The following is an 18,009-nucleotide window of genomic DNA, read 5'->3' as shown; positions in this document are numbered from 1 at the left end:
AACGACACAAGACCAAGCAAGCGTTTTTTGTTTTAAATTCATTGCTCCTTCTTTCCACCAGGCTGCTTTCTGTTCTATTTCCGTGGAAGCGGTAGTTCTTGATATCACACATTTGGCACAAGTGGGAAATACTTTTCCGATGAGAAGAAATTATTTCCCTTCATTCCATGTGGTCGTTGTTTTTAACAGCGGAGCTGTTAAAGACGGGCGTAAGGTGCGATCCGTGGACTGGAAAAACCAGTTGGTGGTTATGCGCCACAGGAATTGGGCAAGCCTGACTACACAGTACAAGCATTTATGGGAACCATATGAATGCGTTACTGGTGGGAAAGAAAAGTGAGAGCGAGGAGCAGTGATGTGAGGGTAAGAAGGAGGGAAAGGAGGGAAAGAGGGTGAAGCACAGCATAGCCATGTGCAGTATAGAATAGCAAGGAGTAGGAAAAGGAAGTGGGCGTGAGGAGGAGGGAAAGGAGGAAGACAGAGGGTAAATCATAGCATATCCTTGTATAGTATAGTACAGCAGTGGGGTGGGAAATGGGAGTGACGATGAGGATGAGTGATGTGACGGACAGGAGGAGAGCAAGGATGAGGGTAAAGGGTGAAGCATTGCATAGCCACGTATAGTATCGTATAGCAATGGGGTGGGAAAAGGAAGGGAGGGTGAGGAAGAGTGGTGTGAGGATGAGGAGGCAGGAAAGGAGAGGGTAGAACATAGCATAGCCATGCATTGTATAGCAAGGGGACGGAAAGGGAAGTGAGGGTGAGGAGGAGGAAAAGGAAGAGGGGAGGGGGTAAAGCACAGCATATCCTTGTATAGTATAGCACAGCAAGGGGGTGGGAAAGGGAAGTGATGGTGAGGATGAGTGATGTGAGAGCGAGGAGGAGAGAAAGGATGAGGGGAAAGGGTATATGCATAGCCATGCATAGTATGGTATAGCAGGGGAGTGGGAAAGGGAAGTGAGGGTAAGGAGGACTTATATGAGGGTTAGGAGGAGAGAAGAAGGGCAGTGCCACCACTTCCGCTGTTTTGTCAGTCTTCGCACCACTGGTGCGTAGCTGCCCGAATTTTTTATATGGTTTTCTTATTGAACTAATCACGCAGTCAATAATGTTCTTTTCGTTAGTTCACTATGTTGGCGAGGTTTCTTACGCCCACAAAAGTAACATTTGCAATGAAACTGATTTCTATTGTTCGTTTCAGTATGAAAATCTCTGGATTTTCGTTGGATTTGTACTCATGGCAACCTCCTACCTCCTTATCGGACCAGCACCCTTCATACAAGTGGAACCGTAAGCAAGAAAGCTTGGAGTGCTTTCACCGCCGTATCTTGCCTTCTAGGGATTAATTAGTTAGTAAATAATTTATTAACTATGATAACGAGACTTGATGTCTGTTATGTTTACTTCTAAATATCTCCTAATGGAGCTCCGTTGACCTCGTGCATTAAAATTTACGGCGAGGTAGCCTGCCTCATATCGTTTACCTGTCTGTCAAATACACGGACATAGTATGAAAGGGACGCGTCCTTTGTCAACCCTCCCAAAGTTTGCGGTAACCGCTGCTGTCCCGCCAAAGCACATGCGCGCTTGTCGGTTTCCGCTGGACCGAAGGCGCAGAAATGAAAATGGGGAGTAATGGTCAGCCCTTCCGCTAGTTTCCGCATCGCACGTCAGTCTTAGCACACCTCTACTCACTATATTGCCAAAATGAACACGAAATATCGCATTTGCCCTCTTTACATTACTGCGTCGAGGTCTCACGCAGTGAATTCGAACGCAGTGCTTTTTAAGATTCGACATAGCTTCTGAACAGTCGTGTAAAATGTATAAACGTATATAATGCACGACATCAAAGCTGTGCAGTCGGTCGTTCATAAACATAACCATTCTTCCGATTACACGTTGCATAAAACGGCAATAGAGACAATTCTCTGTATTCATTAGGCTTTGCGGTTTAATTAAATACTTCTCGAAAATGTTCGCTTCACATGTAGAGAGAGAGACAAGGGGGATACAGGAAATGCAGCGAAGTTAAAAAGGCTATGTCCAATTTGCTACCCTACACGTAGGGAGGGTGATGTGGGGAAAAGAGAGAGAGAGAGAAAAGGACAATACACCAGTGTACACAATTCGCACTAGGCATGTGCAGTGCAGTGTATCTACAGGCGATCCCTTAAGTCACTTGCCTTCAAGAACCGCTCTCTGGTCTGATGAGCTGTGAGGCCAGGCTCCCAAGTTCGTTTCTTCGCATAGCTTTCAACGTGCGCATGGGATCTGCATAGCATATATTTTCTTGATTTATGTAGTTAATTCCTTAGTTAACTTGAAAGGGACCTCTAAAGCTGAAAATTCCCGTCCTATAAGGACATAATTTCAACAATTGTTTATATTTTCAATTCCATACAGGTGAACCCGCGCATGCCTGTCATAGCATTGTGCGATCAGCACTTGTGGAGGAATATCGAATAAACTATTACCTTCGGCACGAGTGCTACAATAATCACGAACGACATAGGAGAATCCTTAGTAACGCTTTAGATTTCGCTTACTGACCTGTGCCCATAGTTTCTCTTTAACCTGTCATTGTGACTGACCATTTTCAGACGTCATGACCACTTCTGTGCTACAAAAAGTCTCAAACACGAGAGGACGCTTTGAAGTCAGTGACGTTGTATCGTGCCGTCCTCACTACGATTTTTTTTTCTTTCGGGCGGGGCAAAAAAAAAGCAATCCGCGACTGAAAACTTGGAGAACCCTCAGTATTACGCAGATCCTTAGAGAGAGCCAGCAAACGCCAACATGAGGACAGCGTTGCCACGAGACGCTCTAGTACAATTTAGGAATGTTTTCGGATGTTGCAAAGAACAAAACACGTAAAAAAAGATGCGAAGTTTTGCTTTTGTGCAATAAGCAAGTTTCAAGTATTCCATGAAGCTAGATATAAGCAAAAGTTATGTATCCATAAAAAAAAGCAAGATGGGATTTCTTTTTCTCTTGTCTCTCTCCTTCTCCTTTGTTTCACAGGAGCTTCGCTCTCGTATGCACGTCACAAGCTCTGAGAGGAGTTGGCGCTGGCTTCATCATCATCTGCGCCTACAGCAATGCCATGCGCGTCGCTATGTAAGTAAGCTGCGCGCATCGCACTTGGCAGTATGGTATTCAAATGCGCTTCTAGACTGTCGCTCCGATGATGAGAACGAAACGGCGCAGGACTAAGTTTTACTGTTGATACCTCTTCCTCGCTTATTAACGCGATAGCATCGAAGAGCTCGTTTCGCAGAAATTCCGGTGTCGGCGTCGGTGACGTCGTCGTTGGTTGTGAGCGAAAAATCGTGATCTTGTCCGTGACCGAAAAACCGAGAAAGATGCAAATAAAATTAAAATCTTCGGGTACGAGTGATAATCGAACCCAGGCCGTCTGCGTGGCAAGCAGGTGTTCTACAACAGAGCCACGCTATTTCTTCAGACCGCTTCGGAAAAAAGGCGCTATATAAATGTCATGTATAGAAGAAGGAGTCTCCTTAACGCATGTAATATTGCGTGGTAGAAGCGTAGAATCGCGCCAGACGCCAAACATGTGAAATGCGCAACGAGTGGGTGTTTTAAAGGCCCATTACAAAGCGCTCAGACAGATTTAATCATCAGCAGCAAAAGCATCAACAAGGTGAACAGCTGCGTAAGATACCGTGTTGCCTTACGGGCGCGTAGTGCACCCTTCGCTGATTAGCAAAAGGAATAATTATGGCGTAGTGGGCACTTAACGACTGTACTTGCAGTAGGCATTCTCAGATACTTTGAAACAGCCATTGTTACGCCCACAGTCGTTCGTTTCCTTGCAGCATGGTTGAGGTGTGCACCGGCAACCGAAGCTAGGCTAGCAATTGAGAAGGCGATGCGCACGGGGCCCGATTAAGCTATCGCGTTCAACTCTTGAAGGCGAAGCTCAAGCATCCTCCAAGTTTTTTACCTGTGAAATACGAAAGCTTTGGGCATGGAAAGGGCAGACTTCGTCAAAATGCTAGCTAAGAAAAAACTCTGTGAAAACAAGTCTAAATCAAATTAACAAAATGCTTACAAAACACTCCAGTTTTCAAGAAATTATGCAATCACGTGCCGACACGAAGAATGAAACCAACAGACAATTAAGTCAAGGCAAGGGGAGATTATTTTTTGTTTTTAACTCTAGTACACTCATTATGACCGAAACTGAAAGGAATTATTTCGGACGAAAAACCGCCCATTCCGTCGGTGGGGTCCGAACCCACAACCTTCGAATTACGCGTCCGATGGTCTACCAGTTGAGCTACAATGGAGGGCGTTCTCTCGTCTACTTTGTTGGGTGTTTATGTGCGTTTTAATCCTAGGGAGTGTTAGCAAATGGCACTCGTAGACCAGGCGGCGAGTGTGCACTCGCCGCCTTGTCTACGAATGAAAGGAAAATGGAAAGGGCAACAAGAATCAAGATTTCAATATGCGTACAACGCAAGCAAAGAAAAAAATACATCAGAAAATAAAAAGAAAACAAATTACATATTGCTCTGTACTTGTGTTAAGAAAGATCTGTACTTGTGAAAGAAATTGACTCAGAACGTCAAGGTGATTTAATGTGTGTCTCTCACACTGCGGCTAGTTATATCGTTCAGGAAGTCTGGTCACCGATTGCATAACTTAATGCATTACCAAGTGCGGAGCAGGCTTTCGCCTTCAATTGTTACAGAGAGTTCAACATGATGCCGAACTTTCTTTTTATTTCAGCGAGGACGTCGGGCACCCTGATGACGTGAGAACGAGGAGCTTCATCTCCAGCACCTTTTCATTCTTTGCCAGCGTAACGTGCGTAACAAAGAAACCATTCGCTTACAAGATTTTATCTGATACTACAATGTGCGTAGCGTCGTATTAAGATATACACCACAAAGACGTATGGTTTGCTTAGGTACAAAATATTGAACCATACCTGTCGTGCGCCTTTAAATCAAGCGCACATTTGCCCATTACCCACGACCATCATTATCTATGAAGAGATAGATTGCGAGATAATGTGCGCCGAAAAGAGCCATATGCTGATATACATAGATCACCTGCATATGTATAATTATTGGGGTTTTACGTCCCAGAATAGTGATATGATTATGAGGGACGCCGTAGTAGAGAGCTCTCGAAATTGCGACCACCTGGGCTTCTTAAACGTGCATCATAATCTAAGACACGGGTGCCTAGCATTTAGCCTCCATCGAAATGTTATTGCTTTTTTGCTTTCTTTTTATCTATCATGTTTTCTTGCCCACCCCTCATGTAATGTCCCTCGGGACCCTTGAGGTACTAATAAACGAATAAACGAAATGCGGCCCCGCAGCCGGGATTTAATCTCGCGACCTTTGGGTCAGCAGTCGAGGACAATAACCACTGGATTACCGCAACGGGTGGATAGATCACCTCTATAAAAAAAAAAAAAAACCTTCTCATTACCGTGCTTCGAGCGAATCAACCGTGCGCGGGGACCGCGAACCTGTCGCTGATCGGGGACGACGGCGCTTCCTCACCGCCGTCAAAAAAGCTGACGCGCTGTGAGGCCGATTCCTAGAGCCGCGGCCGCTCATTTCGTCACGGTTCGTGCGCATGGTTGTTTCGCCCGAAGTATGGTTGAGAGCGCCGCAATACGTTAGCGCATGAGCGTAGTCACGGAGTTTTATTTCATATTTCGCGGGCTTTCTTTAAACGCAGGAAAAAATCATCACGCAGCATGTACGTTGCCACAAAAAATGAGATCGGTCGCTTTGAATGCCCTCTACAACGTAACTGAACGTACTTGGCCCTAAAGTGAATATTAACAATTTTGCATACTTGATCTTGGTTAATTAGCTGATTGAGCGCAATGTAACATACCCTAATCAGCGCCAGATGGTGGCAAATTATATGTGATTGGTTTCATTTAGTTGCGGTTGACCTTTTTTTTTTATCCTTGGTTCTTGTTACACGAAACTTCCTGTATAACTCTCTTTAAAAATACACGTTGTCTCTCTTGGAGAGTTATATATGGGGCAAGCGAGGACTCGACAAACAGCGACAGGTGACCTTTATTTATTTATTTATTTATTTTGAGATTGACAAGCGGGCCTGATGTGTGCATTGCTTTGTCCAGGTGCTCTGCTTTGAGGAAGAGTCAAAGAAAGAGAAACCTGGGGGCGGCAGATGGAAGATGAAGAACTCCAAGGCCTTTTCTTTTTTTTAAATGTCAAATATAGAACTGGATGAGTTGAATATTAGAATTACAAATCCATGGTGACATGATGGCAGTGATAGAAAAAAAAGCTGCGATTTAAAAAAAATAATAATCGACACAACAAGCATCCTTGGGTCTTCGGCAGAGGCCGTTTGTCACGGTAACCGTCACTTATGGGCGCCTAATAAGTACGTCGTGGTTTGACACGGAAAACCCAGAATATTTTTTTCAAGCAACATTGACACGACGGGCTGTCCGCTTCGAACCCATCCAATGAATCTTAAGATTATGGAACAGTGATCTGCAGTTCCTGTCATAAAGATCGTGTAGAGGCACGAATTGTTTTGTTCTCTCTCCGTCTCCCCACCATTTCTCTTGTTGAGCGCATAGGAACGGAGGATATATACGTTGATTTCACGATTACGTTCCTAAAGGACTCGGGAACTTCAGTAGTGCTGCGTCCAATATGCGCGTGACGTTTCTTCACAATTGCACTTGACTTGCGCTATCTAGTATCAGGCGCTGCATTACGCAAGCAAGCTTTTCGTACAATTTTATCGCTTATTATCATTAGACCGGCTGATTGGCCAACTTCGGTGATAGCAGTAGCTTGTGTTTGAAAGCAACGATTACTAAGTGCAAGAAGAATCCAAGAGAAAGCACTTGTTACATAGCATTGACCAGGGGCACTGATAAGCTGACAGCAATTGTGCTCTGAAGTTGTACCTCGGCCTATCCGTGCAATTGATGCCCTCTGCATGGTTGGTTCAGTAAAATGAACGCGAGCAGCGTGTCCAGACGGGCTTTTATAATTTAAGGCGATAACCTTTAATGCCCCCTCAAACCCGAAAGTTGACCATCAGCGGTGTTGGCGTTCCGCGTCAGCGGCGTCAATACGAGTGATGCAAAAAATCATCATCACGTGATGACGCCACCATATGATGTCACAAATTGACAAATACATTGACGTCAACATGACGTCACTATTTTATAATAGTGACGTCACATAACGTGACATCACGTGATGACCTCACCACGTGACATCATCGCTTCGTGGGCCGATCATGGAGGCACTGCGAAACCACGTTAGCTGCAGAAAGCTTTCGGAGAGGGGCGAGGGAGGATCAATACATCGACTGATAAGAAAAAAAAAAAGGGGAAGATGGATTTCGCCTTCGAGTCGCCCTAGGCGAATGCTTAAAGGACCCTGTGAGTTTTATCTACAGACGTCTGCAGATCCGTAGTTCTGACAATGAATTTAAACCTAATTTAAAGGTGACGTATGATGTGAGTTGTGACATTATAAAACAGGATCCACGAAGAGGGGCTGACGTAGTAAGTTAAACTTCCAAAACCACTATCTTCTCAGTTAGGATAATTCTCTCCCTGTAAGCTGTACAGAAGGTACACTAATACACATATGCCGTAGCAGTTATCCTTCCAGCCCCACGTTTCAGATGGACTTGTTGGTTATTCATTGTAGCGGGTTAGGAACAGTGCCGAAATTCGATGAGCAGCAGCAGAGGCACAAAGAATGTACAAACAAACACACTTAGTTAAGAGGGCTTTGGTTTGGCCAAGTTGGTTAAACAGCACGAAAGACGAGGACGCAAGAAAACAACGCACACACAGGATCAGTGCTCAACTAAGAACTGCGATTTATTCCATAAAGGCGCTTTTATAGCGTCACTCGTCGCCACTGACGAGACGCCGCACGCACAAAAGTAGCAGGCAACAGCACTTATTTAATTCTGAATGAAATAGCACTAAAATATATATATATAATAAAAAATAATATTATTCCATCGCTTCTAGCAAACTTTTCAGGTTTGTTTCTGCCGTTTGTTTTTGCAGCTATGGCATACAAGCAGAGATAAACTTATGATGGCCAGTGTTAGCCCTGTGATCATATTTGAGTGACGAAATACGCTAATATCATGAAAATATTAGCGTATATCATTACGTACTAGTTTTTGTCAGGAATTACTCGCCTAAGCAGTGCTCTAGCCAAACTACATATTTGGTGTTAAGGATGGCAAATCGGCATCAGAACATCAAAAACCGTTTTAATGATAATGTCAAGGGAAGAACGCAGCACTGACTCTCTCATCTTCAGCTAATGGTCGCTGACTTACTGCTGTAAATGGCTACAAATACCTAGGATTCGTAATAATTTCATACCTTCGGTGAAATGAATACATCACTTTTATAGAAAAGAAAGCCATAAAAAAGCTTGGATAACCTAGAGATTCCTAGAGACCAGTCAACCTAGAGACCAGTCAACATAATACATCAAATTAGTGGCCTATAAAACCTATATTCGTCCACTTCTCAGAATATGTTTCCGTCGTTTGGGATGCGTATACTATGAAGAATGTCGATAAGCTAGAAAATTTGCAGAGAAACTTCGCTGCTTTATCTTTCGCTCGCACAATCGCCTTACGTCAATCGGTGCTCAGCTTCAGACCGCGAAGATATTGCGAAAGATTAAAATACACGCACTTGCTCTATCACCACAAGCATGGCACTGAATCGAGTGCGTACATAGAAAAAAGTCACGTGACAACCTACGCGGGCTCATCCTTCGAAGAAAAAAACAAACGATATTTTTTTAATTTATTTTTTGGACTAGCGCCCACATGGGTTCTTTTTTTCCTGCGAACTGCATGCGAGCGGGAACCGCCTCCCGAATGAAATTGAGGATTCAGCGATAGTGCCCTCATTTTTAGCGGAGCTGAAGAAACTGTGACTTATCTTGCCATCATATCTCTGGCTTTCCTGGTTTTTTTTTCTTTTCTTTCTTTCTGACGTTGGCATGTCTGTTCTTTTTTTATGTGACGTTAGGACGTGCTCAAATATAAGTTATGCATTGTGTAAGTATGTTATGCATTACATAACTTTATTTGTATTATTTTCAGTAACAGTGTTCCCAATTGTGTGTTCGGATGTTCTTTAGGCTATAATGTGTAACATTTATTGCGTAATATTGCAGCGTTTTATATTTTTGTATTGCCCGCTACTACTTACGGCTTTATTCTAAAGCCAGCAGACACCTAATTACTTAATTAATTAATAATTAACTATAAGGTTAATAACTTTAAAGAATGGGGCAAGCCAACTGAAGGTAGCGTCTTGTGCTGCAAGCTTTATGGACGTGGCTACAGGCATATAACTAATTAGCGCAAAAAACAACGGACGAGGTGAAGGCAACAGACAGGACTCGGGTTTGATATGGACGTGGGTTTGATTCCCGGTGCGGCGGCCGCATCTCGATGGGGAGCGCAATGCAAGAAGATCCATGTAGTTAGATTTACGTGCACGTTAGAGAATCCTAGGTCGTGCTTTAATCGTAGTTTTGAATTTTCTTTCCTTTCTCTTTCCCCCTTATCTTCCTTTCCCCAATGTTTCCCCTATCCCAAATGAGCAGGCAGGCGTTGTGCCCCTTTAGGTGGCAGTTGTCAGCCTGTTCCCTCCCTATTTCCTCTGTGTCTTCGTGTTTTCTATGTATTCAAACCAAATAAATAAATAAATAAGACCCTGGGAATTATTAAACCAACCGTAAGATGTACGATCCAATGATCATCTGGTGTAACAAAAACGTCGCGCAAAGTTGTAGCGAAGTTTTTATAAGATAGATGCAAAAACAAAAACAAAAAAACTCCCAGGGTCCCTTACGCTTTCGCCTAAGACGACTCGAATGCGGAAACCATCTTCTTTTTCTTCTCGTACGATGTATTGACCCCCCCTCCCCCCGGCCCCACACTCCCTTCGATAGCTTTCTTCAGCTAACGTGGTTTTGCACGACCTCTACGATCGGAGGCATTGCAAGCTCTCTGCACCTCGTCTGTTTTTGCACTGACTTCGTGATCGGCCCACCTTTGACCGACTTTGTCATGTGATGGCGTCATCGCGTGACGTCAACGTTAGCTAACGTCATAGTGACATCATGATGACCTCATGGTGACGTCATAAGTTTGAGCAATACCTGACGTCATGAGGACGTCATATGGCGAGGTCATCACGCGATTGTGTTTTTTTGCATGACTCGTGTTGACGCCGCCGATGCCGACGCCGACGGTCAAATTTCGCGTTCGATTAGGCATCTAAGGCTTTCGCCTTAAAAATGTGATTGTGTCCTTGCCACCATCGTTGTCGTCTTACAGGAGCACAATGTTCATTGCAGAACTATTCCCCTAGCACCGCTTTCTGGTTTTCTGGTGTCAACATTTGGCTACAGGGCCGCCTCCATGTGGATGTTCGGTCTCCTCTCTGTATGGGTAAGACACTGCAAGAAACACACTTTTGAAGCCTCCATGAATTTTCTTGATGTAACTGTGGGGAATATTAACAGCCGCTATTTTCTCAAGTGCTACTTTTGCGGGTGTTAGCTGGATAGTTGTTCGATGTTTTTTTCTGTTAAACTCTTATACACCCAGTTGTATTCGAAACCTGTTAAATTTCAAATTCATAAAATTTACTTTCCCTTCTTTTCCTTTTTTTATGCAGTAAGAATTCCCTTATTAATATGATCAAGTTGTTTATGCTGCATTAAACATTTGATGCGAAGCCTACTCTAACTCTCCGTACGATATTTTATTGCTTGATGCGATGTCTACTCAAACTCCGTTACGGTATTATTCAGGTATGGTATAAATGTAATATGATATGCATATTTGTGCTGGGAACGTCGTATGCTGCCAGTGTAAGGGTCTTCAGGGACTCATGGAAGAGCTGTCTGTAGCAGCTTTTAGCCCTGAAGACCATCCAGAATTTCCTGGTGAAAGAAGCTTTTGATTGATTGATTGATTGATTGATTGATTGATTGATTGATTGATTGATTGATTGATTGATTGATTGATTGATTGATTGATTGATTGATTGATTGATTGACATCAGTAGACTACAGTACTGTACTGTACTTTACGTCTCAGTTAAGGGATAAGCGAAAGGCTGACGTCACTCGCTGCGCCCACGCGTAGCGTGCACCCCGCCCTCCGCTATCGTGGCGGCGCTCGCATCGCGCGCGCTCACTGGCGCCGGCTGCACCTGCGATATCCCCACTGGTAGGCTGAAGCGATTTCTCTGAAGAGAACGAGGTTTTGCGAGGTACTTGCGCGAGCGTTGTGCGAGCCGTGCTTGAGCCAATTACAAAGTGTTAAAAGAATGAGAAATGAAATTAAACTCTAAAATATACTGTTTACGCAGGCTATTCCTTGTTGAAATTTATTTGTCCATTTTTCTTCAGGCTTTCCTAACTGGATCCGTCTGGCTTGTCCATGGATGGCGGAAAGACGGGAAGGCGATTCCACCATCGGCTGTTGACAGGCAGCCATATAACCAAGTGCACGGACGTTGTACCTATCCAATCATCGACTCGTCTCAACCGCTAATTTAAGAACGTGAAAGGATCATATCCGGATTTAAAGATACGCACAATGTACCCTGTGTGAGGTTAAAGCATACTTTAAGAATCAATAAAAACTATATGCCAGTCGAGAAATCACGAACTGTTAAGGCTAATTAGAAGCTACAGTAAGTATATCTCTGGGTTTATCTTTAGCACACTTGAAAAGCGATGAATGCCAGACTACACGAAAATATAAGGCAAGCAACACAGGGATACGTTCAGTTGCATAACATGTGCTGCAATATCCATATGTGTATAAGAGCTCTAGCAAATATATCACGCATCTAAGACGATTGTAAATATCAGAGGGGAACGTTTAGAGAGCATTTACTTGCCTGTGCGTTACGCTAAACAAAAGAAAACATGCATATCAATGCATGAATATAGCCCACACACCGTGCTTTTGTGGTGCTTCTAACGTGTGAATGTGTCTGTTACTTTTTTTTTCGCCATCAAATAACGCAGGCAAGTATTAAAACAAAATCTTTGTCATTTTCGCGCAGTATCTTGGCAAAGAGAGTAAATTTTTGTTTTTACACGAACGATAATGTGAAGCGACGAAAAACGAATCATTGCTTCAATACTGCACCATTGATGGGGGGGGGCGCAGCAGTGTTTTTTTTTTGTGTGTATATTTTTTCGATTCTTTCTGTCGGACGCTAACCTTACTCTACATATCACCCAACCACCGCATTGTCAGAGATATTGAACAGAAGGTCGCGCCCCGCCACGATGGTCTAGTGGTTATGGCGCTCGACTGCTGATGCTGACCCGAAGGTCGCGGGATCGAATCCCGGCTGCGGCGGCTGCATTTTCGATGGAAACGAAAATGTCGGAGGCCCGTGTACTTAGATTTAGGTGCACGTTAAAGGACCCCAGGTGGTCGAAATTTCCGGAGCCCTCCACTACGGCGTCTCTCATAATCAGATCGTGGTTTTGGGACGTTAAACCCCAGATATTATTATGAAGAGAAGCTCGCAAACAAAATGTACAGGACTAATCGCCGCAGGCAAATTATTGTGCGATAACGCAAGCTTTTATTATGGCGAAAGCTTATATTTCTCATGCGAACGTAGCCTTGAGCGAAGACCGTGGTTGCGACATGAAATGGCCCATAAAATATCACGTGACCCCTCAGGCGAATAAAAGCAGTGCAAAACGGACCAAAACATGATAGACATACATAATCGTGAAATTGGTGATTCGTCAAAGTTAGGGTGTGACCATTAATGATCGTTAATTAGATAATAATTAGTGTTATAATTGCTAAAATTAACTGGACGTCGGCAAAGGCGCAGAGGCTCTCGCCTTCGCTTCGTCTTCGCGAACGCATAAGAGACCGGGTGAATTTTTTATTACCTTGTTCGCCCATTTTCCCTCGCTAGCCCAAACTGCACAATCACCGCAAACGCACATTTTTGGATGCTCGCCTGATGTCATCCCAGCTTATTTTGTTTATTATCTCCAGAACTGGGAATTAACGAAGTGATATCTTTTTTTTTGGCAACATAGTGCGACAGAAGTGAACCAATTTTTCTATGCTTTTGGTGTGTATATAGTGCTTATCCAATTCTTGCGCGCTCTACCAAATAAAACCGCAATCTCCATTTTTTCTTTAACTGTATAGCGTAAAACTAGAGGACAGGCACTGCGGCGCTGCTTCTCGCAGACAGCGAGAGTTCTTTGCGCTTATTTAAAGTTTAACAAAAAAAAAACACAAGAAGCACTACACACCAAACGCAAATAAAAAGCGGCGCACCTGTGTGTTTGAGACGACTTCCTGCCATTGTCTGCTGTGATGCGCATTTTTTTTTTCAAAGTTCGTCACGTAAAGTTCCGGTCTCATGTAAATACAGCGGCGGCAGTCCCTACGCGGCCGGCGCGCTCAGTTTCGATATCGCCTCGATCAGGGTCTTCAATTTCGATTATTAATATCTCAATCTACGCGAGTGCTTCGAGATTTCTAAAAAAATGGTGTGCCATAAATTGTCACGTCCTACAACTTTTTCATATGAATAACTGTCATCCAGTTAATAATTAGAGTTAACGATTGTTTGTAAATTAATCATTTTAATACAACTTTAGGTGCGGCAGAGTGTTTCCGTCTCGACGTAGACTTTGTGTGCGAAGACGGCAGGTGCCTGACTATCACAGTACTTTTATTTATTTTTTTTTTTGTTAATCTGTATTGTCTAAGAAAAAAACACCCTGTGTAGATACATTGCCACACTAACTCGAGAGTACGTAATTTACCTCCACTACATTTGTCTCCGTCCCCATACGTCTGCCCGTTGCAAACCGTTTCAGCCAATGGCCGACTCATTGTAACTCGGAAGACGCCTTGGAGGAAACCGGAAGCTCGTGGCGACGCATGCGCCGCCACAACTCAGCTGTCGCCGCGAGAAGCGTATAAAAAAACACGCAACGCGCAGCCAGCCTTCGCCAATAGCAAGAGCGAGCTCACGTGACGCACGGACGGGAAAGGGAGGCAACGGCTGTTTCGTGGAGATGGCGAGAGAAAGCCACGCGGTTTGGATAACGGGACGAGTGCCGAGGTGCTGTTGGCTTTTGCAGCAGCGACGTGCGCGCGCTCGCGCCAGTCGGGATGTATTGGCATGTCTATCGGGGAGGCGGACAGAGCCGTGCGTCCACTTTGTTCACAATTGAAAGAGCGGCGCCCAACAACCGCGACGCCCTTGCGCGCCACGACGGAGAAGCAAAATGTACGTACAAAGTGCTTGATCGTACCTAAACGAATCGCATACGGAGGGCCTAATGATGCGCGTGAATGTGCGCGATGGCTGGCGTCTAGACTGCGGTGGCTGCAACCTTGGCAGGTGTGTTGAGACTTTGGCGTCGCAATGGTAGGAGGAAAAGCGTAGGCTGGGCGTTCACTCGGAGTCATCACGTGTAGCAACAATCGCGCGTGTGAGCGAGCTTGAGTTATGTTAGAGTGTGCTAGAACAGGGGAGTACCCGGAACGGCCGCAGCAGCAATTTACAGAAAGGGAGGCCCAAATCCGCTTGCGGCGCTGCGATCGGTAGTCTGCAATGTGTCGTCGTTTAAGAGTTGAGCGCGGCTCCGCCTAAGTGGTGCAGGGGTAGAATGCCCGCTTCCCACTCAAAAGGCCCGGTTTCGAACCCCAACAGTAGATGGTGGGTTTTTATTCTTAGTGCCACCTTTTATAGCTGTATTGGTTTTCCTTTGTTTCTTAAAACTATCTTATTTTGCTACGTATTTCTACAAAATGTATTTGTTTTACTAGCATTCAAGCTTAGTTTATTTATATTCAACCATAATGATAATTCTTGTAACCATGTATTAGCTTCAACATGCATCTTATCGAGGTGCATGCCAGAGAAGAACACACTAGTATCATCTGCATACAGAACGATTTCAGGAGTCCTTGGGATGGCGATTATATCATTAATATAGATAATAAAGAATATTGGACTTAGAATGGACCCTTGTGGTACACCTTATAATAATTGCTTCAGCTGCGATTGATAGCCATTTAAGTATGTGTACTCCAATCGATGGAAGAAATAGCTGCGAATTAGTTTTAAGGCGACACCTCGAATACCATAAAACGGGAGCTTATAAAATAAAATGGCATGTTTAATGGAATCGAATGCTTTTCTGAAATCTAAGAAAAGTCCGACAGTGAGTCGCTTTTCATCCATATTAAACAGTATTTTTTTTCCTTTACGCTAAGCAGTGCCATTTCCGTTGACTTCCCCTCGCGAAACCCGAACTGTTCTTTCACAAGGATCTGTCTACGGTCATAAAATTTACATAGTCTATCTTTTATCAAATATTGCAGTAGTTTAGAAAACAAAGGAAGGACAGATATAGGTCTACAATTATTAATGTTGTCATAGGGGCCACCTTTGTGCAAAACAACCACTCTCGCAATTTTCGTACTGTCTGGAAAAACACCTTGGTCTAAAGCATCATTACATATATGCTGTAGTGGTGCACTGATTAGATCGGCAATAGCGATAATTGTTTCGGCCTTAATTTCGTCTGCTCCTGCAGCAGTAGATTTATCTAAATTACTAAGGAATGTGAGCACTTCATGCTCTGCATGGCTTTAAGAATATAGAACTTGCAACTGGAGAGGCAATGTGCCGATTAATTTCATGCTTTCTATCTCGTTTGTGCGACGGTTCTCCAGAAGATAGGAAGTGCTAATTAAATTTGTTTGCCAAAGCAGCGCCACTGTATTTGACATTACTAAGAGTAAATGCACTAGGAACGTGACAAGTAGCCTTTCTCATAAGATCATTAAGACAATTCCAGATTTTCTTTGGACAGTTTGAGACTGCAGCAAATTTATTCCTGTAATATTCATTCCGCGCTTTCTTAGTATCAGAGCCTAGCTTATTTCTGATTTTTTTTATATTTCTTAAGTAAAACTAGGTCTTTTGATTGAATTAATTTGTCCAATAGTTTATCCCGTGCTTGAATTCCTTTATACAGCTCCCTTGCTGCCCATGGCTTATCGAGACTTTTTGTATGTTTTTTTATTACCAGTAAAGGAAACGCCCTATCATATTTATCTTTTACTAACCCAAGGAAAATATCGTACGCAATACTACGATTTTTCTCATTATAAACATCGTTCCAAGAGATGTTTTCTATCACAGATCGAAATGTAGCGAGATTATCTTGATTAAAACTACGGTATACTATTTGTTGAGTTTTTTTTTCTCGTTTACTCTCCACAAAGCGTATTATGCACAAATATTGCAAGGCCGTCAAGGTTCACTCTACTCAAAACAAACATTCAGAATCCGGTAATTTTAGCATGCTTACTTTTTAATTACATCTTTAACATCTTAACTAAAATTGCTTAAGTTTCTAAAGCATAAAAAAAGAAAGTCGGGGCCACCTTGGGTGACTCTCACTCTACCGAGTGACGTTTTCCTCCTCCTTGTCCGATAGATCCCACACATTGTGGGAGCCGATGTCATCATACCAAGCAGTCAATGAGTAGCTTGCCTCTGCCGCATTGTTCGGCTTTGATCTAAGTGTTACAAGGCGGGTCGACGTTTTTGTGTAAATTCGGTAGTTGTTTCATAGCGTGGGGATTGCCGGGCACGTCGTTAGAATGTGACGTCTAAATGGTAGCTTATGGTCCGACGTATCGTCGGCGCTCACGTTAGAGGACAGTGGTCAGCTCGATCGAAACGAAGGGCACGCTACGTTGCGCTGATGTGCATACCATGGGCAGCGTTTGCTGACTTGTTGCGTCGGGGCCGACCAAAGCTAAACTAAGCTTGCCGAGTCATAGTAGCACATATGTAATGTGCATTACATTGCTATAAGAGCAGACAGCCAACACTGAAACTACAATTGACGATAGAAAAGCAACACCACCTCAAGTGATGTTAGGCAACCATCACCACAACTGCTGACGTAATACAATTATTTAAGATATTTATCTCGCGGTTGGTTGACGAGGGTCGTTGCAGCACGTTTGTCTGCTTGTGTGATGGCTGCATTAAAATAGTGAACTATATCAGACAGTCTTTCTTTATGTTGTTTAATCAACCCGTGGTGTGTTTTTATAAAATTTTGAATGTGTAATTTGGCTGTCCCTGGGTTGATATGAACTGTGGAGATAAACAGACCAACACGTGTAGCGCATACCAGCATTCCCCGGGCCGTGGTACGTGGGTATGCGCCACATTTGACGGAGGAAAACGGATTCACAACGTATAGTCACCAGCAGTCGAAATTAAGCCGCAGTTCCCCACTACGGCGTGTCTCATAATCATATCATGGTTTTGGCTCGTAAAATCCCCGGAGTTATTACAGTCAACAGCAATAATTCACAGAGCACGCAAGCGCGTGGCCAACCTCCGCTACGTCAACGGCTATCGACATCAGCGCTACAGCCAAGACGCATCACTCCCTTGATCGACGGCCTGTCTATCTTCTCACGGTGCACACATATTAAGGCGAACACAAAAACATCATCAAGCGCAAAAATTGACCGTCGGTGGCGTCAACACGAGTGATGCAAGAAATCATCATCACGTGATGACGTCACCATTACGGCAATGCACGGTGTAAGAATATTCAGGTGTTGACACTGCGCGCGCCTAAGCGGCCAGAAAATGTTCGGTCGTCGGTCCGTAGGGTGCCTTGATGCGCGTTTTCTTGCGCGTTTTGTCGCACGCATCGAGGCACACTATCGGTCCGTTGAACGGTGCGCCATCTAGTGGCTTGAGGCGGAGTGCACCACGCTCGCCGTGCCCTCTCCTGTTGCTCTCTCGATTTCGCCCCTCGACGCCGCTTGGCGGATGCACATTATCCAACAAAATGGCACAAAAAAATGCACGTTATCAGCAGCGTGCGCGTTGCTATGGAG

At 44.0% G+C, this 18,009-nt stretch overlaps 2 protein-coding genes across 4 annotated transcripts in view; both read left to right on the top strand.

Moving 5' to 3' along the window:
* The first annotated feature begins 1,205 nt into the window (after positions 1 to 1,205).
* LOC125759055 (uncharacterized) lies at positions 1,206 to 11,974 on the top strand. The gene is made up of 5 exons (XM_049417288.1): positions 1,206 to 1,290; positions 3,025 to 3,120; positions 4,756 to 4,833; positions 10,407 to 10,500; positions 11,469 to 11,974. Exons 1-5 carry the CDS (start codon positions 1,238 to 1,240, stop codon positions 11,616 to 11,618), a joined length of 471 nt encoding a protein of 156 aa, XP_049273245.1. The 5' UTR covers positions 1,206 to 1,237; the 3' UTR covers positions 11,619 to 11,974.
* Positions 11,975 to 14,162: 2,188 nt separating this feature from the next.
* Positions 14,163 to 18,009, top strand: part of LOC119396949 (uncharacterized) — a 38,879-nt gene continuing 35,032 nt past the window's right edge. For all 3 annotated transcript variants that reach the window (XR_007416658.1, XM_049417286.1, XM_049417285.1), the window contains exon 1: positions 14,163 to 14,353. The gene's annotated coding sequence lies outside the window, so the exon portion shown is untranslated. The remainder of the gene's footprint in view (positions 14,354 to 18,009) is intronic.

Source organism: Rhipicephalus sanguineus, chromosome 6 (genome assembly GCF_013339695.2).
Source record: "Rhipicephalus sanguineus isolate Rsan-2018 chromosome 6, BIME_Rsan_1.4, whole genome shotgun sequence".
Lineage (NCBI taxonomy): Eukaryota > Metazoa > Arthropoda > Arachnida > Ixodida > Ixodidae > Rhipicephalus > Rhipicephalus sanguineus.
The sequence above is the reverse complement of the archived record's forward strand: the minus strand, read 5'-3'. Positions and strand labels throughout refer to the sequence as shown.

Coding starts and splice junctions, on each gene's coding strand:
- LOC125759055 (XM_049417288.1), top strand. CDS start 1,238: ATGGCAACCTCCTACCTCCTTATCGGACCAGCACCCTTCATACAAGTG. Junction 1,291..3,024: donor CCCTTCATACAAGTGGAACC/GTAAGCAAGAAA, acceptor TTTGTTTCACAG/GAGCTTCGCTCTCGTATGCA. Junction 10,501..11,468: donor TCGGTCTCCTCTCTGTATGG/GTAAGACACTGC, acceptor ATTTTTCTTCAG/GCTTTCCTAACTGGATCCGT.